Source organism: Lacerta agilis, chromosome 11 (assembly GCF_009819535.1).
Source record: "Lacerta agilis isolate rLacAgi1 chromosome 11, rLacAgi1.pri, whole genome shotgun sequence".
NCBI classification, from domain to species: Eukaryota; Metazoa; Chordata; class Lepidosauria; order Squamata; family Lacertidae; genus Lacerta; species Lacerta agilis.
This window is the reverse complement of record NC_046322.1, coordinates 29,863,964-29,889,821: the sequence shown is the minus strand read 5'-3', so window position 1 is coordinate 29,889,821 and position 25,858 is coordinate 29,863,964. Positions and strand designations below refer to the sequence as shown.

Here is a 25,858-nt window from a genome sequence, read left to right as displayed (position 1 = left end):
ACCCAGACATTTATGCTGCTGTTAGCAAGAGATTGCCTAACAATGGAGTAGATACAAAGCCAGTATAAACCAAAGTATTGGGCTGAAAGGGAAGATAAGTCTAAAAGAATTCAATGTTTGAACCTAAGTGATCCTTATCCTACAAAGTAGGATGCAGATGAAGATTCTAGAGTAGTTTTTTTTTAGATATCCCAGACCCAACCTCTACTCACTTCTTAAGTACTCAAACCTGAGAATAGACAAGTAAAAATGTCTCTGAAAGAGTAAATGGATAAAATATCCCTCCAACAGCTTTTGTTTTATGGTAGAATCTTTTTTTCTTTTTTAAAATAAATTTTCTGATTTACAACCATAAAGAAGAGCAATTCAAATAACAGCTGGTCTTTCTTTACATACACCACATACTCTATCATACTGAAGAACCTGCCTGGGTATCCACTTCCATATGAGGTAGAGATCACTACAAAATGATCTCTTCGTGCCTGGTGAGACAAGCCTGGGGGATCCCTTGCATATGTTCTTCCAGAACAACGTGAAAAGGCAGGTGTGCTGCCTTTCAACAGTCAAAATACTAGTGGCTGAAAAAAGTTTCAACTTCCATGTCTCATGGCCAAGTAATAATCTGGTGCTTTCCTGAGTAACTGCAAAAACATAACAAATCTCATGTATTAGTAAACTAATGGATTACTATTTTAATAAAGATTAACAAGAGTATTTTATACAGAAAATAAACTGTAATTTAACTGGAATAAGTACGAAAGAGACAATGTTTCATAAATATACTTACATCTTTCGAAAGTAAAGAAATAATCAACATTTGAAACACTGGTGGGAATTAGGGGTTAGGATATGTAGCATGAAGAATTCAGCAATCTTGTATCTCTTTCACACACAGATACCTTTTCAATGTTTCAAAAGCTTCATTTAATATTGTAGCAAATATTTGTTATTTTGAGAACAGCAGCATTAACTTACTTCTGTACACTTTACAAGTTTATTGTCCATTTCAAAATATTCTTCTTGGACAATTTTTTCGCTTGGAACTCCTTCCATTGATTTCCCATCTATTGGGCTTGTAACTCTATGAAGCAAGGTTAATACTGCATTAATTGCGCTAGTCAGACTCCGCTAGTTTCTTTCCCTACATAATGTGTTACTGGAAGCCAGCCCAAATAGAAATTAATGTAGCATGTCACATTATATAGAATTGTATCTATTACTGTCAACCATCCTGAATTTGAGATTGGATGGACCGAAAATGTAAGTCTGAAATCGAAGTAGCTGCTTAAGCACTAGCTGAGTGGAATGTTGAAATCAGAAGAGGCTGCTGGTTCAGGCCAAAGGGCCATCTAGTCCAGCATCCTGTTCTCACAGTGGCCAACCAAATACCTATGGGAAACTTGTAAGAAGGACCCAAAACACACAACAGCAAAGGCAACTGTCTTTTTTAATTCTTTTGGGCTTTTTACAATTTTTTACATAGGCTACCTAGAGAACTTCAGTTCTGCGGCAACATAGAAATGCATTTAATAATAAACTTAATTCAAGTCACTGTTTACCACCAATTCTGAATCCCCAGAATGTTGCAAGTGAAAAACATCAAATACTGAATTCACCTTGTTCAAACTGGACTCCTGAATGGTTCCTCTGACCTGCAGCATGTGAACAGTTATGTGTGCATGTTCTAGGGCTATTGCAATAGCACTGTGTCATCACCCAAATTTCCTACACAGCACTTTTGCTAAACATTCAGTCTCACTGTGCAGCTTAACATTTTCTATATTTCTCTTCCACCTCCTTATTCATGTTTGCTTCCACATAAAAAATAAATGTTCATAATATCTAAATTCATAAAATATTTAAAAAGTTCATAGAGCAGCTTTGAGAGGCTGACTAATCTACAGACCTTCAGATAAATTGTTTTAAATAAAGCATGGCCAAAAGATGTTAGAAAAAATTCTGTATATAGGAGGATTATGCAAATAGTTGTCAATATCAGACCTTTTATTTTTTTTAAACTGATGACATTTTGCAGAAAAATATTAACACACATTTTGACTTTTGTAAAAACATCATACCTCACATTTGTTTTTTCTTCATTTTCTACCCAACAAATTTCTACATATTCCCTCAGATCTCCAGAGTCGACTTTGCCACACGTAATTCTAAAGTCCTTTTTTTCCCTTAAAGCTTGACGCAAGCCATCCATAATCTCTGGAGTTATTTGAACCATTATTCCATCTATAAAGAAAAACAAATTACTTTAATAAACACAAAACCAAATTATTTTATTACAGCAATGGGCAAAATCCTGTGCCTGAGGTCCAGCATGGTATAAGATTCAGCTGAAGCCCAGTTTTGATGGCAGGACACCAAATACATCACCACAATAATGACACACTTGTAGAACATGTTTCAGCAGAGCCACTCTGCTGGCAAAGAAACACCTGTGGAACAGCTGAAAAAGGAGCAGAGTTGTGAGTGGCACAGGGAAGGAGCACACTTCAGCTGTATCCTGCACCAATTCAAGGAGGTTAGACTGCTATAGTAGTGGCTTTTCTGCATCCAAAGTAGGCGTGGACTAGACCTTTGGGAGCACCTTTTAGGATTCTAATTCACTATCATGCCCTCACTGCATCTCTGCTCCAGCATGACACCTGGCACAAACAATTCCCCCACAACTTCAGCAGAAGAGGGGAATTGGGAAAAAAGGTGCAGAGGATAGGATATGCAGCATTGGACTCCATTTTTTTTAATTTTTTTTTTGGTCATGCACACTATACTCACAAGGGCAACTTTAGTGAGAAATACAATGGAGCTACAGAACTTTTGCAAAAAAACAACTTAGCCACACAACACTCTTGGGAACACAAGTACAATGCTGATACATCTCTGTCTCAGGGACTCCTCCTTCACCTCTGGCATGACTGCAAAAAACAAACAAACAAACAAACAAACAAACAAACACCACATACCTTCAACAATACTAGATTTAGCAAGGAATCCAGAAGATGTTTTTAGGGCTCCATTGAACACAACAAAGCTTGCACCTGTGACTAAACAAACATCATATACGTCAATTGCTCATACAAACTTAGAAGTATTTTAAACGTAATTTGAATAGGTATTTACATTCTGTGTTATACTAGAAATGCACACAACTTATGAAGTTCTAGAAAAACAGTGTCCAGCCAGTCTGTGACACTCACATACCAGACTAAAAAACTGACTACATGCTCCAATGGACACAATACCGTGGAAGACACTTACTTTTCCTAGGCTGTCCAGTAGCACTGTTTGCTTGTGTCTGATAGGCTCCATCATCATTCTGTATACAAACTAAATGAGAATCTGCTTCAGGACTAAAACTGGCTCCAATGCTAATGACATGCTCATTAGAAGTATTTATGACTTTCATCACCTGTAATTACAGAAATGTCATTAAGAGTGTGTCTGTGTGTGTGTGTGTGTGTGTGTGTGAGAGAGAGAGAGAGAGAGAGAGAGAGAGAGAGAGAGAGAGAGAATATGAATCCTTGCTGCTTCTTTTAACTCCAAGGCTTAAGCTGTGTCCCTAAGTATAGACACCTATCTAGAAATAAATCCAGTTGAACACCATAGAACTTACTTATGAGTAAGTGGCTGGAAGTGAGATTCTGATATAATGTTACCGAACTTCACATAACCCTGACCATTCAGCATCTCTCTCAAATTCAGCACTTCCTCCTTAGCACACTACAGCTGTTTCAGAAGGCCAAAGCTGCCACTTTAATACTTTGTATAATGTCCTACCCACTAGCCCCTTTTCCTACAATTGCTGTGAGTTTGACCATAGAGCACATAGGTTTAGCCTTGCAAAACCTGGGAAAATATTGCTTAGGACCCAAAGTACAACACATGTAAATGGAGAAAATCCTATTATACGGCCTACAAATGTTTCTTATTCAAACAACTAATTCTTACATATTAAGATGTTAATAACTTCGCAGGACGAAACATTTACATGCTGCCCTTTCCCTAAAGTTAGCAATGCATGATAGTTAGGATTTAATAACTACCCTAAGATCACTCAGCAACCTTCATGGCTGAGTGGAGATTTGAACATGGGCCTCTGTAGTCTAAATCCAACATTAGTCATGCCACACTGGTATTATGTAGTCTGTATATTAAATTTTGTCAATTTTTGATTACATCTGCACCAGCCCTTACGACAAATTGTTCTTACCTCATTATATCTCCTCAGAGGTATTTTAATGTAGCTTCTACCCATTTCCATATGAATAAATAAATTATCTATTGTATGCAATGTATATTGATAATTCCGAAGATCCTGCAATGCAATAAAAAGTTGAATAATTTATACATTTAATTTTCAACAGTATGCATGTCTCATGACTACTGACTGTAGAATAAAAAAATAAAAAAGGAATTACCCAAAATCTAGTACCAAGCTATCTATAAAATATATACAGTACAACCCCTACTTACGAACATAATCTGTTCTGGAGGCCCGTCCGCTGGGCGAAACCGGACACTAGTAGAGGCGCCATTGTGCGCGAGCACATGCGGCGGCAGCACGCTTCTGCACATGCATAGACGGCGGCAGCCACTTGTGCGCACACACAGATGGCAGAAGCCGCTTCTGTGCATGCACGCATCGCAGCAAACCCAGTGTTTACTTCCGGGTTTGCTGTGGTCGCAACTTGGAACATCCGTGAGAAGAGGCGGATGTAAGTCAAGGTTCCACTGTATACCAAAAAATATATTACCGGTAAATGTGAACTATTATCTTCTTTGACTCACTTATTACAATAACCAATCATCCACAAAGTAAACTGAACGAGCTTGAGAAAACCAAGTTAGAGAACATACTATCTTCTAACCCATTCTGTATTTTTGTATACAAGTTGTGCAGTATAGAAATGATTAAATAATAAGCATGAGAATTGAAAAAATTACATTTTGTAAAGTTACAGAATAATTAATACTGACATGCCCACCAAGTGTGAATAAAGCCACCAGATACCTTACTATGTTATACTTCCAACATTTAATTAATATGTATGTAACTTTCATAGGGCAGAATGACATATTCTGTTTACAGCTCAAGCCAGTAGACCCCAGTTCCACTGAAAACAGTGACAGGAGGAACAAAACGCAAGGGGTAAGTGATAGACAGGAAATGTGCTTAACAACTGCCTCTGCAATAGTTCCTGATACACATTTGTCATGGGAACATGGACCCAGAACTCCAAGTAGGAGAAATGGGGGGGGGCAGTTTTGCCTTGTTCATCTCGCTGATACTGACAGATGATCATCTGAAGGAGGAATTTGATCCTCTGAAGGCACATTTCCTTTGGCCACCAAATAAATCTATTCAATTCAGCTTCTCACTGTTGTTGTTTGTTTACCTAGCAAACCACCCAAAATGTGGTTAGCTAGTATACAAATGGTCCTTTTTAACTTCACTGTTGTTCACTACAACAAGGAACTTGATTGTTTTGCTTAAAGCTAATGACAGACCTAGTGAACTGCTGGATTTTATTTTCAAAAATGAAAAATCTACCATTGTATGCTTCTTCATCCAAGCATTCCTAGGTGTAACCTGAAACCTGCAAAGCTTAGTAGCCTCGGAGAGCTTAATCTGTTAAAAGCCCACTACCTCTTCCAATACTCCATCTTAAGCCAATGAAGACTTTATAGTTTTAATAACAATAGTTCTCCCACTCTTGCCCCACTGTCAAAACAAAATAAAATAAAAAATTCCTTCCAGTAGCACCTTAGAGACCAACTAAGTATGTTCTTGGTATGAGCATGCACACTTCTTCACTTAACATTTAGCCTGATGAACTTAGGGAGAATTTTAATTTTCTCATTATTTTGTGGCATTTTGGTTGTTCTAAAAAAGGTATCATCCAATTCTAGATTCTGAAATTCATCTTACTGATAGTTTCCTATAGTTAACTCTCAACAGATACTTAGGCAGCATTAAAGAATACAGAGATCTTGATTTCATTTCTGACAATGCAATTTTAGTATCAGCAACAGGGCAAGAATGAAATACAAGCCAAAGCATATACTCACGACAAGTAAATTCATGACTGTGTGTCCTATTTCTCCAAACAATGACTTCCTATGTCTAATACTTGTCAAAGGAGTTGGGTACACTAGCAAGAGAAAAGGGGGAATGTAAGAAACACGCAGAACAGAATAATTTCTAAATAACCCAATCACTTTAGAAGTTGATACATTATGGTTATTGGAACTGGTATTTAATACTGTGTATGTATATGTATGTATGTATGTATGTATGTGTGTGTGTGTGTGTATATATATATATATATATATATATATATATATATATAGTTGCTGGGATCCAAAACACTGCAAAGGTAGTCCAATATACTCATGGGTGTTTTGTCTTTTGTTCTCAAACAGCAGCCTCTAATGTTATACAGCAAACCATTTTGAAATTGAGGATACTTTCAAAATTAAGTTGTAATACAACATGGAGGTGTTCTACCTGGGATTGTTTGCAAAACAGATGAAGATGGGTGTGGATGTGACTAGTCCCTCAATGCGGTGGCGGTGATCAGTGGAAGTCCCATGTTGCATTTATGAGCAGGGAAAGTATGCTATTTAAAAAATAAATGATTCATACATGAAGTGGACTGGATGAATCCCAAGCCGGAATTAAGATTGCCAGAAGAAATATCAACAGCCTCAGATATGCTGATGACACAACATTGATGGCAGAAAGTGAGGAGGAATTAAATAACCTTTTAATGAGGGTGAAAGAGGAGAGCGCAAAATATGGTCTGAAGCTCAACATCAAAAAAACAAAGATCATGGCCACTGGTCCCATCACCTCTTGGCAAATAGAAGGGGAAGAAATGGAGGCAGTGAGAAATTTTACTTTCTTGGGCTCCATGATCACTGCAGATGGTGACAGCAGTCACAAAATTAAAAGGCACCTGCTTCTTGGGAGGAGAGCAATGACAAACCTAGACAGCATCTTAAAAAGCAGAGAAATCACCTTGCCAACAAAGGTCCGTATAGTTAAAGCTATGGTTTTCCCAATAGTAATGTATGGAAGTGAGAGCTAGACCATAAAGAAGACTGATCGCCGAAGAATTGATGCTTTTGAATTATGGTGCTGGAGGAGACTCTTGAGAGTCCCATGGACTGCAAAAAGATCAAACTTATCCATCCTTAAATAAATCAGCTCTGAGTGCTCACAGGAAGGACAGATCCTGAAGTTGAGGCTCCAGTATTTTGGCCACCTCATGAGAAGAGAAGACTCCCTAGAAAAGACCCTGATGTTGGGAAAGATGGAGGGCACAAGGAGAAGGGGATGACAGAGGATGAGATGGTTGGACAGTGTTCTGGAAGCGACTAGCATGAGTTTGGCCAAACTGCGGGAGGCAGTGAAAGATAGGTGTGCCTGGCGTGCTCTGGTCCATGGGGTCACAAAGAGTCGGACACGACTGAACGACTGAACAACAACAACATGAAGTTTACAGCTATAACTGCCCCCAGCTGTTCACATGTACTTCCAAATGTAATTGAAGTGCAAAATGGTGAGGGGAGAGAATTAGTAAAGGAAATAATAAATAGGGGCATATAGATTTGTACTACAAGGCTCACTGTCTTGGCAAAGAATGTCTTTAATTTCAGAAAGAGATTGCCTTCAATCTTTCTGGCATGTCTTTTTAAACTCAACCCATTAAAATGGAAATTGACATCACATAAATCATGTATACTCTTCTCTTAGCAAACTGTACAGGAGTTCCAGAAGCCTCTAAATAAGATCCTGTACTGAATTAGCTGAAGAAATATCCAAAGAGAAAGCAAAGAACATAATAGAATGACCAGGATAACAGATGCAGGACATTTACATGTAATATCTCTGGACTAAATTCAAAAGTCACCGGGAGGTGGCAAGCAGCACATTCTTGTTATGAAGATGGCAGCACATTCTAGGTGCAGACATGTATTTTAGATTGTGTTGTATATGTCTGGTTTACACAGCAGTCATCGCTAACCAATGCTATACATTTGTACTACATAGAAACTTTCATACCACACATTTTCAGTGAGTGGAAAGTACTTCATTCATTCCAAAAGAGAAAATATTTCATAAGTTTTCTTCAGTGGTTCCTCAAATTTCCAGTTTTTCCACTGGAAAATAGTCCTTGCATTTTCCTCTTAATCCCCGCCCCCTGGATAGCCTTTACATCTTTACTCATATAATACTGAAATGTGCTACCAAAAAGACCCATAGGAAGACAAATCAATGAAACTGACATTTGCAACAACATTGACGTCAAAGACTTGATGTCAATACACAATGGATCAGATTAAAACACTGATCTAAGTATATGAAATAATATGTGAATGAAACTCACCTCCATATTCTGCTCCTAATCTCAACATTAAGCGAATTGGAAACACCTTTGCCCATGGCACCTCTTGCTTCTGAATAAGAATACCACATAAAAAAGGATTTTTGGGTAGTATGAGATCATCCAGTTTCTGAAAAGTTGGTGTAATAAATAGGAATCCACCATTCTCCTTGCTTCCAAGAAAGCCTTCAGTGAAAGTAACATTTTCCAAATTTCCTATGAATTTTCCTGGTTAAAAGAATACATATAGTCACAATCATCATAAAAGCACACTCCTGATGCATACAGCTATGGACATAATCATAGCTTCTAGGGCAAAATAAGATAAATGACTCTGGCCCCAAATATCTGAAAGATCACCTCCTTTCATACAGGTGTTAAAATCAGCAGAAGGGGCACTCTTTGTAGTTCCATCAGCCTTGGAAATCTGGGGTGGTGGTGGCCTGGGAGGGGGCACTCTCCATGGCTGTTCCTTAGTTGAGGAATTCCATACCCAGAGATGTGGCTGGCATCTTCATTATATAGTTTCTGTCATGTGCTGGAGTCACATGTCTTTACCCTAGCCTTTCAAACCCGAGATACAAATTTTCAGGACTCACCCTGTATTATTTTGACTGCGATTTGTTTTAAACTGTTTTTAATATTGAATTAATATTATGGTGAAGTGTGGGTAATAATAATATCAATTTGTTATTATAAGGACCATATGCTGAATCCAGGTAAGCATGATTGTGCTTGGATTCCTGACACTACCACCCCCACCAACTATAGCACCATGACATAACACATCCGAACAAGTCACTCATGATAATTAGGAGACCATCCTGAACAGCTGGCAGGGGCTGCAACAGAAATGGATTATTAATGGAAACAGAGAGGAGGAAAAGAGACTCCCCAAAATGAGATCAGCAACTAAAGGTGGAAAATTTCCCTGAAATGCCTGTCATTTTTTTTTTCAAATAAATGTTTATTATTTTCAAATATTCCAAATTACAGCTAATTCAACATCCAATACACTTTATATTCAACCATTGCTCCGCCGAGCTGCGACTTCCCTCCCCCACGTCAGCTGGTTTTCTAGTCCAATCTTATCGCACAGTTATTATTCATATATTAGCCTATGTCAAAGGTTTATTCCAATCCTACCAGTGTCTTTAAACTTCCTCTGTTCAATCTTAAATACTCCACAAATTTACTCCACTCTTTTCAAAACCTCGAGTCATCCTGGTTTCTGACCCTGCCGGTCAGTTTTGCAAGTTCAGCATATTCCGCCATCTTCGTCTGCCACTCATCAATCGTTGGCAATTCCTGTAATTTCCACTTTTGGGCAAGCAATATTCTCGCTGCAGTTGTTGCATACATGAACAATCTTTTATCCTTCTTGGCTATTTCATCTCCCATCAACCCCAATAGGAATGCCTGTCATTTTTTGAGCAGCCCAGCAAAGAACATTGGGTCAGTTCTTGTTTGAACAATATGACACCATTAAGATGAATACAGTGGTACCTTGGTAGTCAAACGCCTTAGTTGTTGAACAAATCAGCTTCCGAACATCGCAAACCTAGAAGTGAGTGTTCTGGTTTATGAATGTTTTTTGGAAGTCAAACATCCGACACAGCTTCCAAGAGGCTGCAGGAAGCTCCTGCAGCCAATGAGAAGCCACACCTTGGTTTTCAAACCTTTTTGGGAGTTGAAAGGACTTCTGAAATGGATTAAATTCGAGAACCAAAGTACAACTGTACTGAAAAGGAAGTATTTCATGAAATCTGATATGTACTGTTTTCAAATTATAGCAAAGTTTCATACCTTTCATGGCATCCTTATATATATTAATAAATAATTTGAATATTTCTTCAGGAACTTCATCTTCATTTGGCAAACAAGGTAACAGTATAATAATTTCTGCCTGCCCCAAACTATGCAGTCCATTGGTTGAGAAGTACCAGCACCTTTCTGAAGAATCTTATTGAGAAAAAAATTAAAATTAAGCAGTAGAATATTTTATTGTTACATATTAAATATATATATAAATATATATATATTGCTGCATAGTAACTAAGACATTAACGTTAGAAAGTCAAGGCTATATTCAATGTTAGGGAAGTGTAAACTCACTGAAGTATTTCCATTTATTTCAATGGGTCTTTTCTGAGTATGACAGTTGTATAGCACCATCTGTATTGCACTATTTAGTTGACTTTTATAAGATTTTTTTTAAATTTAAAAGCCCTAGTGTAGAGATGGTTGCTATATTAGCAACAAAGATTCAAAATAGAAAGGTGATACATTTTATTGATGTGATAATTAAGAATTAAGGCATTATAGGGAACATTCTAATTCATTATTGTAAGTAAAAATATTTACAGCTGACATCATCTGACTTTCTATACACCTAAGAATCTTACTTCAGCCTAATGAAGAATTGGAAAGGTGGTATAATCCAACTTCAACCAATATTTGTTTAATTCAATTTGTCACTACCAATTCAATGTATTCCTACAAATAATTCCTAGAACACTTCAAAATTATACATGAGATGCCCATGTGCAAGTGTTATTCATTTCAGGACAATAAAATATGTCCAGAGGTCATGCCCCAATAAAAAAGAAAAAAAGAATGAGGTTTGTGATACATATTTCCTTTAAAAGGTAGAAGGCAAGGGTAAAGGGAGAAAAACCTCAAGTAAAACTAAAGATTTAAGCCTACAGGTTGGTTCATATTTCATAGCAGCAAACAAACACATTTACAGGCCATTTTCTTTGTGTACCACTTACAAGGCAGTATCTTGACATTCACAAGAAGATTTGCATTCAGGATGAAAGTTAGTGGATTAGGTTCTTCAAGTAGTAAAGTGACTTGCTTATGAAAAGGATGTTCTTCTATTAAGGATTCTAAAGAAAATTTAGAACATTATTAGTCCAATAGAAGGTATTTTCTTACAGTGAGCAGGGGGAAAGCAATTTCTCATTGCAAAATACAACACTTTAAACAGAAAAATGGTCCAGCAGTAGATGTGAGCATATTTGGATTTGATGGCACAGTAAACACATAATGCCAAGACAGACCATGACTTACTGTAAACAAGCAGCCATGCAAGCTCCCAGAGAAGAGATTGCAGACTCTCTCTTTCTCCCCATTCATCCTGCAGCTGCGCTGTGAGAAGCCATGGTTTGTCTTAGTCTGGCTTAGCTTTCTCCAGTAAAATGAGCTGCAGACTAAAGTTTGTCCCATGATTTATAGTTTGTGATTTGTCTGGAGAGCTAAGCAACAAGCCCCGGTTCTGATGACATGCTAAGCTAAAACCATGATTAGCTCAGCACAACAGCAGGACAACAGAGGAGCAGCAAAGCAGCTACAATCTCTTCTCCAGAAAGCCCCACCTTTTCCTCATTCTCACTAATCCATGATCTGGCTTAGTATTATGTGCCAATAAAGACAATATTATTGGTGTGGTGTAGTGGTTAAGATCGGTAGACTCGTTATCTGGGGAACCGGGTTCGTGTCTCCACTCCTCCACATGCAGCTGCTGGGTGACCTTGGGCTAGTCACACTTCTCTGAAGTCTCTCAGCCCCACTCACCTCACAGAGTGTTTGTTGTGGGGGAGGAAGGGAAAGGAGAATGTTAGCCGCTTTGAGACTCCTTCGGGTAGTGAAAAGCGGGATATCAAATCCAAACTCCTCCTCCTCCTCCTCTTTTTCTTCTTCTTCTTTATATTTTAATTTCAATGTTATACATTTACCTTTTAATTGATTTTATTAATCTTATGATTCCCAATATGATTATACACTTCTAAACTGCAAAATCAATGCAATGTAGCACATTACACTGAGAAACATTCCCATTTTTTAGAAAATACACATTTCCCAGAAAAACTCTACTTGGGTAAAGGAAACTTACCTTCTCCTTTTTCTCCTCTTGCAAGCAAAAGAGGAGGCAACCCATTATCCTCAGGAATAAGGCTGATCTCCTTGCTAACAGAGTTTTCAATACCACAAAGCATCCTGTAATCTAATGGACTAACAGTTACATCACTAGCTTCATTAGTTGCTGCAGGGACAGGTTGCTTTACTGGTTCAACAATAGTGGGGAATTCAGCAATAGCAGGAATCAGACAGTCAGAATCACATGACAACTCAGGTTGTCCAACGGGGGACAGGATATCTTCTTCTGGAACAAGAGAAGTAGGAGAACTGAAGTTCTCAGTTTGTCCAGCAATATACATTTCATCCTTTGGTTTGATATCAGTTGCACAGACAGTGTCATTTGTTGAACTTTCAACCTATGAAAAAAGTTATTCAATTAGATCTAACATTCACTTAATTCAATGGTGTGAAATATGTACAATCATTTCAAACAAAAAAAATGAAAAAAGCATTGTTACATAGCCATTTAGCTATAAAACAACACATCACTTATCTTTAAACACAATAAAAGTATTATAAAACAGAGAATCATCATGAAAATCAGTAAAACAGTATAATAAAACAGGAATTCAGTAATAACAGGGTGCATTCTTCTTACAAGACATTTTAAGCAATTGACAGATGATACTTCATATATGGCAGAGGGAAGGGTATTCTAACATGCAGAAACCAGGATGGAAAATGTCCACTTCTTATTTTTAAGAACACATAGTAGCAATTTATGATAAATTGTGGCTTACAGGATATGGTTCCTGTGGGGATCTTCTGACTCCAGATGACAATTTTGTTGTGTCAGCAACTTCCCCATTAGGCAAAATACCATCTGCAAACCAAACTCTTTTCTGTTCTTTAGGGCACAACCCTAAAAGGAGGAGGAGAAATAAATGAAGATCCTTTACTTATTTTTTTTCTAAAACAAAACCACGTAACACTTCCAAAAAAGCCCTGCCCTGCCGACAAAAGCAGTCCACTTAGAATCATTACTACAACGCATAGCAATCAGTGTCTTCCCTCGGTAATGGAATGGAGACTGAATGAAAGTCAATAAACTAAAGCTTTATCCAGGTAAGACTGAGGCACTGTTAGTGGGCAGTCTCCTATACCAGTTGGATGGGAACTGGCCTGTTCTGGGTAGGAGTACACTCTGAAAGAGGTGTGTAGCTTGTGGGTACTTCTAGATCCATTACTGTCACTTGAGGCGAGGCTCAAGTGGCCTAAGTAGCACAAAGTGCCTTCCATGAGACAGTCTGAACATATAAAACCAATATTACCATGACTGCATTGGCTACCAATTAGTTTATGGGCTCAATTCAAGATGCTGGTTTTCACCCAGTATCTCAAGGACTGCCTCTCCCCACATGAAGCAAGCCAAACTCTGCAATTGTCATCTGAAGTCCTTCTCCGTATGTCCACTCCAAGGAAGACGTGGAGTGGAGGAATACAAGTACTGGCTGTTTCAGTGATGGTTACCTGCTTGTGGAATCATCTCCCCAGAGAGGCATGCCTGGCACCATCTTTGTCTACTTTAGCTGCCAAGAAGGAAGGTTTATTTTTACCCAGGCATTTGACACTTAATTTGGAGGGTATTAGGTATATACAGTATGTGGCATCTTCCTTGCTTATTTTTTTAGTGAGGTGGGTTGAGTGAGATTTTTGTGTCTTCTAGGTTTTCATTTTATTCTGGTTATTATTATTATTATTATTATTATTATTATTATTATTATTATGAAGAAGATCAGATGAATAGTTGTACATCTCAACATAAATATACCAAGACATGAGGTTTCTTCAGTTAGTAAATTTAACTATTGATGCACAAAACTATCTATCTAAAGATTACAAAGGTGTGCAAATAAAGAGACTTGCATGGAAGACTTGTCTCAAGACTAGCCTAGAGGAGCTCTCTTCACCTTTTCCAGCTTATGCCTCAAGGCAAAGTCTGAAGACATTGTGTTAAAGATGTGAGATAACCCAACAAGGGGCTTATTGACATTTTTGCCTCAAAATAAAAATTCTCTCCTCTGCAAGTTCAGGTTATTAAAACATAGCATGGGTCACTCTTTATCTACAATATTAGTCACCACTTTGCTGGCGTCACTCCAAATTGCAGCAACACTGCTAGAAAGAAATTTCATTTCCTGCTCCCTATCCCTCAGCCCCAAACATATCATGGTTTGAGTGTTGAGAAAACGAAAACCAAACCCAGAGTATGCATATCCCACACAAGTGAACATCATCTGCAAGTTTGTTGTGCTATCCTATAATTGTCTAGAGAGGCCCCAATAGTAAATTTAGTCCTTCAGGTTACCATCACCATTTGGCTGTTTAAATACAGACATGGGTAATGAAACAGAAGGAAAATTAGGTGTACCGGTTGTCTGCGCTTCCTGCAGAGGTGAAACAGTTGAATATTCAGAGGTACCAGAATTGGGCACAAGACCTGTTGGGCTCATCATCCTTTCTAGTGCCTGTGCTAACAAACAAAATTTAAAAAGTTTAAATGTCACAAACGTAGGATATTTCTCCTTTCTCCCTTTTTCTCACACACAGGCTTGAGGGGTACTGAGAGGTACCCCAGGGTGAGTTCAGGATCACACCCAGTTTCATTTTAACGAGGACGATAACAATAACTGGATTTGAAAAACACAGCCAGTAGTTCTATATAGGTTATTTCCTCACCACACATAGGAATTTATTTGCATCATACTACCCTTTTTGATGTTGGTGCCTTATACTTGAATATTTACATAGAGAGGTCTCTATGTGTACAGCCCAACATGTTAAATTGCATAGATCATTCCAATAAGGCCTACAGAGCACATGAATGAGACCTATGCAGACTAGGCAATTTAGTGGCAAACTGCTATAGAAAGCAAAGTCAAGGACATCAGTATCAGGCAGGTGTAGCATAATATTCATAGTAATGTATGGGGTGAATAGAGAAGGAAAGAAAATGCATATGGACACATTCTCTCTCCAACTATCAGCAGCCAGGCAAAAGCAACAGAATTTCCTTCTTGGGAAATTCCATAGGATACCTGGTTGGCAACTGTCAGAATACCAAACCAGATAGATAATTGCCTCATCAAGTGTAATTATTCTTATGTTCTAAGAGGCTTTATGACCGATATATTAATCATTCTTAAAAATTATTTCTTTAAAAGGTTTCTAAATATAACATATGAATGCAACTCCTGTTAAATTCATCCTATGCAGCATTCAGATGTATTACAAATGTTTATGAGCACAATTTATAATAGAAATATTGTTCATATTGGGAAGACTGTTTCAATACTCAGGGGTTAGGAGTCTCTTTCTCCTAATTCTCTTAAATCATTTTTACCTTTGTTAATGGACTCATAGCAGCTTATGCAGACTCTCGCTTCTTTATCCAGATACTGAAGTTTGCATTTCCGATTACAACAGGCTGTACAAAAAACCTAGATTAGAATGGCAGCTAAATTAATATTATGAATCTAAAAAATAGTTAAAATAATATACAGTGTTACTTACGTTCACCTCTGGTTACGTATCCTTTGGGATACGTGTGCCGCTAACCCAGAAGTATTTTTCTGGGGTTTGCCGAGCGCGCATGAGCAAAAGTGCTCTACATGTCGCGTGCATGTGCAGAAGCAGCGCCTCCGGATACGCACACCTCGGGATCCGATCAGAGCTCTGGAATGGATCCCGTGCGCAACTGGAGGTACCACTGTATTACTAGTTAGACAAGACACCAACAGGTGGGGGAATTAAAACTATATGAACAATCTTATTTTGCAGTTTTAGTACAGTACCTCTTTCCAAAGTACAATTTTTGCAACATAGATCGCAATAAATTAACTCTATAGTACAACACTGACATCTAGTGGAGAGAAGGGTTTTTTTTAAAAAAAATCAACAAACCTTACATTTGTGTAGAACCTATTTATGCCCAACTCACACAATTACTGCTAATAAAATTGATTTATTTCTGGGGTGTGTGGGTGTGTGAACAACATAGGAGGAACAAACAAAAACTGAAGCATGAGTTGCCTTACTCTGATCTCTGAACAATTTTGAATCACTGTAGTGCACCAAGAGGAATGCTGTACTATGAACAAGTTACCTAGAATCTGCATAGGCTCAACTTCCTAGAAACTAGATTCCTATCTAGTTTCAAAGATAATGAATTGCCTTGAGCAAGTTCATAGTGCCTAATCATTATCAAATACTACACCGTATTTCATACATCTGTAGTCAGAAGATAGGATTTCTTAACTCTGAGAAAGTCATTCAATGGGCTTGGTCATGCTTCATTTTGAGAGCTCAGCTCCATTTTCATCCAAGTTTCAAAAGCCAGGCCAAGAATGAATGGGGATTACTTTAAAAAAAATTTATCTTCTTGTGCTGAGGACACTCATCCTGGAGGGCTGGGGTGAGAAGGATTTTGGATCTGGGTGATGTAATCATTAAGAACATAGCTGAGTGTGTGACGGGCATGCAGACAATAGGGAAAATTGCATTCATGAAGCATGGAGCTGACTGAGAGCTCCCAGGTAGGCCTCACCCCCTTTTATGCTTAAAGAGCGAACCCTACTCTTACTTGGTATGCTCCCCTGGCTCTGCCTCCCCAGTCTCAATTGGTTATTTGAACTGAGGTTTGGTGGGAACCTCAAGGTTCACAACTTGGGGAGGTGGTCAAGGAGCACTCCGGTGGGAGTCACGTACGATTGGTGGAGTGCTGCATGCGGGCACCCCCTTTTGATGTGGAGAACAGTCATTGTCATCTAGTCAACCTGCTATATACCTGTAGTGCTGGGGAGGGGTCAGCAGTAGTGCTGCATGCTAGCACCAATGACATGGGGAAATGTAGTTGGAAGGTCCCGGAAGCAAAATTGAGGTTGCTAGGTAGAATGCTGAAAGCTAGGACCTTCAAAACAGTTTTATCTGAAAGAATACCTGTGCTACACACAGGGGCAGCTAGACAGGCACAGTTGTGTAATCTCAATGCATGAATCAGACAGTCGTGTCAGGAGGAGGGGTATGGATTTGTTAAACAGTAGGGAACCTTTGGGACAAATCAAACCTGGACAGGCTCCACTTAACTAGGATGCAACCAAGCTGTTAAAAGAACAGTTTTCAAACTGGCTGTTGGGTGAAACTGACAGGAGCCAAGGAGGGTCGGGTTTGGAACAAACTTTCCCTCAGGATGAAGGTGAAAAGGTTTATAATCATTTAAATGAAGGAGTATAGAACTAGGCATCAAGAGTGTAGGGACACATAACAGCAATTCAGAGCGCACAAAGCAACACAGACTAAAATGCAAGTGCTGCAGATAATGTTGGGAGAGAAACTGTTTTTCTAGTAATGCTTAAGGCCTTGGGGCCAAGATGGGTGAGCTGGAGTTCTTGGTTTGAGAGGATAGATATACTGGGTATAACAGAAACTTGGTGGAATGAAAACAACCAATGAGCCACTCATCTCTGGATGCAAACTTTATAGGAAGGATATTGAAGTGGGTACTGGAGGTGGTGGTCAAAGATTACATAACAGACAAAAGTCTTGAAATCCTACAGAATCTTGGATACCAGACCACTGGTTGGCCACTGTGAGAAAAGTGTTGGACTAGATGGGGCACTTGGCCTGATCTAGCAGGGATCGTCTTATGTTTTTACCAGTCTATGGTCTCCCCCTGCATTTAGCTTTTAATATATGGCAGGGCAAGTTGTGCTCAGATAACATAGCTTTTTCTCTCCCCAGCACAGGCTGGATTTTCAAGACTGAACTTGGTAGAAAGTACTGGGACATTTATATCCTACTTTTGATCAACATTTTCCACTTTTACTTGCAAACTGAAGATTGTGTGCAAAACTTAATGATTATCTAGAATACAGATTGTGTCTTTCTTTCCTTCTCGAATCAACAAGATATATTATTTGTTCAGTTACCAGGATCTGAAGCCTGTTTGACTGCATTTTCAATCAGTAAAACTTTAGGCTGATAACACTTAATACTGCTTGTTTCCATCCCAACTAAGCCAGTTTTGAATGCTAACCTTAAGAAATAGAAGGATAAATACTTCTTCCTAACTTCTATGATGAGGAGACATATGGACTACGATAGATATTTAAAAATGGGTTTAGATTACTTACTTTCCCACAAGCACGGCAATGGTGTCTTCTTTTTGTAAATGTGAACTTGGCTTGACAATTCATGCAGTTTGGTGCTTCTGAATCAGGAACCCAGGGTGGCTGCTTGTCCCCTGGGACTACAGCTTGTTCTACTACTTGATCAGGTTCCGAGATCACAGGTGAGACACTACCTTTGTTTTCCAAGCAGCTTTGTGTGTCACCATTATTAAATCTGAAGTTTGAATCAGAACAGATTTTAGTATCTGAGAGAGAGGTATTTGAGATTGTGGAATTTATCACTTGGGGCTCACTCTCAAGTATATTTGGACTACTAAGCTCAGAAGAGAGTTTGGATTTTGGTGAAAAGTTTTGCAACTGTTTTGGCCTTGCACCTCCACTGTGCACCATCTGTTGGCTGCTTGCGAGGTCTGAAATTTCATTTGCAGTTTCACTTATGTGATCTGAAGTCTCTTGTTGAACCTGCTGTGTTCCTTTTCCCACCAGAATCCCCAATCTAGGCTCAGAATTGGAAACTACACAATTGTTATCGACAGAAGCTTCCGTCTTCTTAAATTCCATTTCTACTTTTGAACTATCACTTCTGACATTCAGTTTGTTAGCATCTATTAAGTTATCATAAATCACATCAGATTCCGACAGTCCATCATCAGTATCTTCTTCCAGAGGCTTTGAATGGCTCACTTCAGAACAATGCTCAGTTAAGAAGGCATCAAGTTCAGCATCACTAATGAGCATATCACTTCCAATAATGTCTTCTTCTATAGCTAGATCAATTGAAGCTCTGTCACCAATGTCAGTGGGCAAAACATTGCTGCATGTTTCAGTAACCAAAGAAGAACTAGAAGTTGCAGCAGAGTCTTGGTATTGGAAAAGATCACACTTACTAGTAATGTTGTCAAAACCCACATTCTCGCTATCTGTAAAGAAAGGCTTCTCTAGGCAGCACTGGATGGGTTTGTTTAGATTTCCATCTTGTTCAGAAGCTTCTATTCTGTGAAACAATTCTTTAGGAAGGCCATTGTTATATTTTTCTGTGTGTGCAGTTAAATCACTAATGACATCTGCTGCTTCACTCTGAGCAGTTTTTACACTTGTGTCATCAGTCGAAACTAGTGATCCACATATAGAAACAGCAAGCGGAAGACAGGACAATGAAGTCTGTACATCTTCAGAGACCTCCGATGTTGAAACTATGTTCACAGTTGCATTGGTTTTCTCTTCTGCACTAGAGATATTTTCCTCAGGGGTGGGTGTTTTATCCAATACTAACATATTATCAATTTGAAGTGAGCAGGCATATAAAGTCTCTTCTTTAGGCAATATTAAGCTGGCGTTATTCAACCCATGTGTCTTTGGCAGGTTAGAGGCTTCAGATTCAATCTTATCTTCTTTTGAAATAGCTTGCTTGCCACTTTCTCCATGTATCATTTCACTTTCTGCACTATCTTCATCTACTAACAACTCACAAGGCAGCTTTTCACACATTAGCTCATCTTTGGAACTTTGTACAGTTGGCTTTAGTTGGGATATTAAAGCTGATATCCTCTCAAGGCCTGTAGTTTGTTCTATCTGATCAACTACTTCATTGTTATTCAAAGTTTCCGTCTTTTCTCGAGCCCCACCAGATTCCACTACATTTGCTTCAGAAAGGCTGTCTGTCTTTAGCGCCACTTGGTTCTGTTTTTCTGTTGTGCTATCTTCCTTATTATACAGTGTTGTATCTTCATCAGTCTGTTGATGTGTGCCAGAATCCGCACTATAATCAACAGACAAGTTACAAGCAGTGGCTGCTACCAATGATAAATCAAAACCAGTAAGAGAGCTTGTATTGGTCTGAAAGTCACCCGGCTGCAACTTTTGAATGCACTCCGAATTACTTTTCACATGGCTCAAATTACCTGTGTCACTGATAAGATCACAGATGGGTATGCTACATCGCCCAAGGCAAGAAGATTGATTTTTATCTGAAGAACCACCATCCACCATAGACAAAAGATCTAACCCAGTGACATTTTTCTCATTCTGTTGAGTGTTCAGATCAAAGTTTGCTACATTTGTAATCTGACTAGACAATGAGAGCTCAGTTGATGTGGTACAACTACTAATATTTTCTTGCACATTTGGACCCAGGAATTTTGGCTGCTGGTAATCTAATTCTGAAGAAAGAAAGTGAGATTTGGAATCATGTGGATTTACAATTTTGTTGTTTTCAAGTTCATCTGAAATTAAAATAAAAATTGTTAGAAATTCATTACACACACACACACACACACCCTCTCTCTCTCACACACACATACAGATACAAACACAAGCTCACTCATTCCTATGGCATCAAAAACAAATATTAATAAAAGGCTATTTTTTGCCCACATTCTTCCTGTCCTTTGTCTCCCCACGCCTTCCCATTGTCTGTTTTAGATTGTAACCTCCTTGGGAGCAGGAACACAGTAATATGGTGAATGAGGCCCTGTAAAGCATCATATACACCAGTGGTGTCCTTCATTATAATCCACTTTAAGCATGCTGTTCTCTCACACAAAATAGAAGCATGAAGAAAAACTAACCTGTATTCTGCTCAAATTCATCAAGTAGCTTATCCAAGTCTGAGACTGCTGCTTTGAAGTAACTGTCCATTCTAAGGCTGAATCTGGTAAGAGTTTTCTCCTCTTGCGCCTATGTACAATACACAGAATTAAGCAAGGGCAGGTCTACTGGTAGATCTTGAACAATTTGTAGTAGATTGTAAGAAATTTCTGACTACCAATTATTTAAAATAGCAATAGTAAAAAGGGGGTTGTATGCTTCTATCAAATTAGGTAAAGGTAAAGGGAACCCTGACCATTAGGTCCAGTCGTGTCCGACTCTGGGGTTGCGGCGCTCATCTCACGTTACTGGCCGAGGGAGCCAGCATACAGCTTCCGGGTCATGTGGCCAGCATGACAAAGCCGCTTCTGACGAACCAGAGCAGCGCACAGAAACGCTGTTTACCTTCCCGCCGGAGCGGTACCTATTTATTTACTTGCACTTTGACGTGCTTTCGAACTGCTAGGTTGGCAGGAGCTGGGACCAAGCAACAGGAGCTCACCCTGTTGCAGGGATTCGAAACGCCGACCTTCTGATCAGCAAGCCCTAGGCTCTGTGGTTTAACTCACAGTGCCACCCGCGCTGGTGAAAAAGAAGAAGTCAAGGCCTGATTAAACCAATGATTTATTAAACTGTGGCTTAGAGTTGTGCAAGTCCAGCAGCTCAACTATGTTTTGGTTTGCTTTTACTGCTAGCAAACCATTATCTGAAGCCATAGGGTTTTTTTGTTATAAACTTGTTTTAACTATGGCTTGGCATTATAGGTGAACTGAGCGCTCTTCCTTAACCATGGTGTATCTGACTACCCCCATTACAAAATTTGCATAAAGTCACAATCCCAAGCAAAGGTGCTAGAAACATTGAGGGAGGGCCAAAAAAGCTCTGCCCCCTGAAGTTGGCATCCCTGATCCAAAGCATTTCAGACTTGCATAATCCTTTTACTGTGAATTGTACAACTCCTGTGATGTGGGATTTTCTAAAAAAAAATCCAATTCAGAAATGCATAGCTTTGTAAAATAAATTAGTAACATCTTTTATTTAGATATTTTACACTGCCTTTCAAAGCACTTTACAGCATAAAGTCATCATAATTCAAATAAAATAAAATAAAAACAATTCATTGCAAAGTCAGTTGTAAAATAGCAGCAATGGTTAAAAGTACATTAAAAACAGATGTTAACAACCAGGACTATAGATCCTGTTTAAAACCAGCCTAGGAGGCAGCCAAATGTACTTCCCACAGGAGGAAGTTCCACAACAGAACCACGACTGAGCCCCTAGCTTTTGTGCCCCCCTCCCTCTTGTGAAGAACCTTAGCAGCAGGTCAACCTCAATGTGCAGACAATCCTTAAGATAACTTGGTTCCAAGCCATCTAGTACCTTAAAGGTAGCAACTAGTATTTTAAATTGGACCTGGAAGCCCACTTGCAGCCAGTGAAGGTGGTGCAGAATCAGTGTTATATGCTCAGACTGCATGACCTTTCAGAAGCAATGGGGCAGCTACAAACTGCTCAGCTGAACATTCTTCAAATGCAGACCCCATGCAGCACATTACAGTAGTCTAGCCTAGATGCAATCAGAATACCATAATGAATAAGAACAGTACAAGTCAAATTGGGCAACTGGAATGGATATATAATGATATATAATAAAATCAAAGTTAATCAAGTTATTTTAGGTACTTGGTAGGCAGCATATATTTATGCTCAAAGCTCTCAAGATGCTAAAACTAATGTCCTCTCTTAAAATCTAAATAATATAAAGCTAGTAGGCTAGTCAGTCATCTTCATTTACCATATTTATAAACATTCCAATAAAAATAATTTCCAAGTAAAGCTATGATGTGATTTGAATATAACATTTAAGGCACACTAAGTACACTCCATCACATACTTCAGTTCAACTACTTTTGGTTATTGGAAAAACTTTTCAAATATTTATTTAGCAACAACACTGACAAATATAAAATAGCATAAATGTTAAATGCTATAGTCAAATTGCTTTAAGTTACAAAGAATCTACAACTTACTTTAATCATTCTTGAGGGACAAAAATAGTCTTAGCCTGGTAGACACTGTGAGTAGGATGTGTCTCCAAAGCAGGTCAGTAAAGAGTCACTGCTGATGTCACAAGATTCTCCCCTCTCCCTCCCATTTTACTGAAAGGATTTCCTTTGGACATGGAATTATATCACAGCATCATTTCAGGGCAAGCCAGTTTACTTTAAAATCTTAACACTTTTTTTATATAAAACTTAAAAACCAATATAATTTCAGGAAATGGAAATTTTAATTTAAAACCTGATAACATAATTAGTCAGTATCTAACCCAAAAAAGTATTTTAAGATGGTTCATTGAGACATGAACAGTAATGAAAAACAAGCTGTGGACAAACACTGTCAATTTGATTACTCAAAAATCATGTGACAAACCATGACTTGCAAACCAAGTACTTGGTAAGTACTTTGAAATTCTTGATAGGAAAGCTAATCCTAAAGCAACCTATGACAAAACTATCAAGTATAGACCGCATAATGATCATTAACATTTTAAATATTTCTGTCTTGTTGTTGATCTCATGTCAGCTAAAGCATGGGGTAAAAATGCTGCAGACTGTGTAGACTTAGTTGCAAGAAGTCAAGTCATTTTTTTAACTGGGAAGAAAACGCTCCTAACTCAGTTTAAGTGCACAGACAAGCTAGGGAGACACCCTGGGGCTTCACTTGCTTGTGCTCTGAGAAGGTCCCTGCACACGGAAAAGCACAGATTTTGGTGCAACAAACCCACCCTCGCTCGCTATGGTGTCGTCATGTCAGCTTGACTTCTCACATGATTATCTTCCTTCACATATAGGAGCGGGGAAACACACCGTCACATGCGAACTCTATTGCACTATATTGGCATTTCAACCTTGAGCCAGATTCAACCTCCTGCTCCGGATTGTTTACTACAATGGCTCCACAAACCATAAAAAGCACATCGGGGCGGACAAAACTTCTGGAGATTTATTTATAATCGCACGGGATTATTCCAACCAAGACCGGGGCGGGCGAGAAACCATGGGGGTGGGGTGTTAATGTTGAGATTTCCAATCTCTCCAGGCGCCAGACGGAAACTGGAGCCTGAAACTCTTCCGAGAGGCGACCAAACGTGAAGATGTCAAGCAAGGAATGGGGTTGCAGGAAGAGAGAGGAACCAACTCGCTCGCCCCAGGAAGGGCAGGACAGCCCGGGGTGCCGATCCTTCCCTTTATAAGACAGTAGAGCAGGCAGGTCTTTCCTACCCACCGCTTCAGCCCCCCTCGCTCCTGCCCTCCGCCGACCCCCAAACGGGGAGAGAGGGAAATCTGTGGGGTGGCGAGCAGCAGCCAGAGCATTGCTTGAAGAGATGCCTCGTCCACACCGGAACCCAAACCGCGTCCCTCGTTGTCACAGAATACCTGAGAGGAATGGAGGCCCTTACACCACACGCGCCCCCACATCTGAGGGACAAAATAATAATAATTGGGCGCCGGACCCCCTTCAGAGGCCGAAACCCGGAGCAGGCACGCCCCCCACACCAGGAAGCAACAACACACACACCGCTCACCTCATGGGCGCCCCCGCCAGTTTAAGACGAGCCCCGCGAAGCGCGGCGGGACTTTCGTGCAGACTTTTTTTTTTGTCTTTCCCGAGAAAGTGGGGGGGGGGGGAGCTGCTCTCCTCTCTTTCTTCTTCAGGTCTCCGTCTGTACGCATGCGCTGCTCTCGCGCTCTGCCCCTCTCTCTCCGCCTTCCCTCAAGTCTTCTGCTACCAATCTCCGGGATGCAGCCAAGTGCGCTTGCGCAGTTGCTAGGCTGTTTTTGTTCCCTCCTCCTTCTCTGCGCTTCGGAGGTCAAGTCAAAAGGTGTTCGGGTGATTCTCCCAGACCCGGGCGGCGGGTCGGTGCGTCAAAAGTGGTGCTTAGGCATCCTGATTGAGGTAGTAGCCACTTGCATTTCCTCTGTTTGAAAGGTAAAGGTGCACTGAAAAAAGGAGAAGGGAAGAGGACGCTTGGTTTTGCTTCACGTTTGAATAGGCTTCATTTTTATGTAGAGATGCCAAATTTGGGAAATGTTACTCTACAGTAATTAAAGCAGCAGTACAGGACGCCTCCGTCTACTGTCCTCCCTTCAAGGTCCTTGCCCTCCCCTATTGTGATCCTTTTTAATCTTTTAAATGGACTTTGGTATCCGGCGGTGAAACTTCAAGCTCTTAAGAAAAGCAGGAGCGATTAGAAAGTGCGGATTGCATGGACCTTTTTTTTAAAGGGGAAAGTGTCTTTGAGAATGTGCTGAGTACCCATAGCTGACTACTCAAAAGCACAGCCGTCCTTGCAAATTAGAGTTGGGCTTTTATTTAAGTGGCTGCTGATCTATAGAAAACATATTTGTTTTATAACTACATTTATTAGCTGTCATTCAAAATGCATCATTTCCCTGTGTCGTCTTAAAAACATAAGCAACCTAATCACTATCCTCATATCAGCATAAGCCTGATAGCTAAGGAGTGGACTTTTTTCTGAGGCAGCCACTAAGATGAGGAGGTGCAAGTAAGCACGCAATTTCCGTGGGGCTTGCCATGCCTAAAGCCAAAACCGTGCCTAGTCAAAACACATTGGGTTCAATGGTGGGTGGAATTGACAGTCATTTTTCTTGGAACCCCGCCCCTTTTTATTTTTTTTGCCACACATAAAGCTTAATGTGCACAAGTTAAATGCACATAAATTGCGGGCTTATTTTACTTCCTGCTCACATTGGTATTCCTGGCATCTTTGTTGTATAGCTATCCTCCTACGCTG

At 39.5% G+C, this 25,858-nt stretch overlaps 1 protein-coding gene across 4 annotated transcripts in view; it reads right to left on the bottom strand.

Moving 5' to 3' along the window:
* The window catches only part of ZFYVE16 (zinc finger FYVE-type containing 16), a 28,040-nt gene extending 3,313 nt beyond the window's left edge, over positions 1 to 24,727 (bottom strand). The window contains exons 1-17 of one of the 4 annotated variants that reach the window (XM_033164395.1): positions 24,629 to 24,727; positions 23,828 to 23,881; positions 21,022 to 21,130; positions 18,458 to 20,676; positions 15,670 to 15,766; positions 14,698 to 14,799; positions 13,067 to 13,188; positions 12,301 to 12,682; positions 11,177 to 11,293; positions 10,209 to 10,364; positions 8,406 to 8,630; positions 6,082 to 6,164; positions 4,223 to 4,327; positions 3,271 to 3,421; positions 2,976 to 3,056; positions 2,079 to 2,241; positions 976 to 1,081 (exon numbers count right to left, since the gene is read on the bottom strand). In XM_033164395.1, coding sequence (XP_033020286.1) covers positions 976 to 1,081; positions 2,079 to 2,241; positions 2,976 to 3,056; positions 3,271 to 3,421; positions 4,223 to 4,327; positions 6,082 to 6,164; positions 8,406 to 8,630; positions 10,209 to 10,364; positions 11,177 to 11,293; positions 12,301 to 12,682; positions 13,067 to 13,188; positions 14,698 to 14,799; positions 15,670 to 15,766; positions 18,458 to 20,676; positions 21,022 to 21,091 — 4,179 coding nt within the window. In that variant the 5' untranslated portion in view covers positions 21,092 to 21,130; positions 23,828 to 23,881; positions 24,629 to 24,727. The remainder of the gene's footprint in view (positions 1 to 975; positions 1,082 to 2,078; positions 2,242 to 2,975; positions 3,057 to 3,270; positions 3,422 to 4,222; positions 4,328 to 6,081; positions 6,165 to 8,405; positions 8,631 to 10,208; positions 10,365 to 11,176; positions 11,294 to 12,300; positions 12,683 to 13,066; positions 13,189 to 14,697; positions 14,800 to 15,669; positions 15,767 to 18,457; positions 20,677 to 21,021; positions 21,131 to 23,827; positions 23,882 to 24,628) is intronic. The other 3 variants (XM_033164393.1, XM_033164396.1, XM_033164397.1) reach the window with 3 other exon arrangements.
* Positions 24,728 to 25,858: the final 1,131 nt, after the last annotated feature.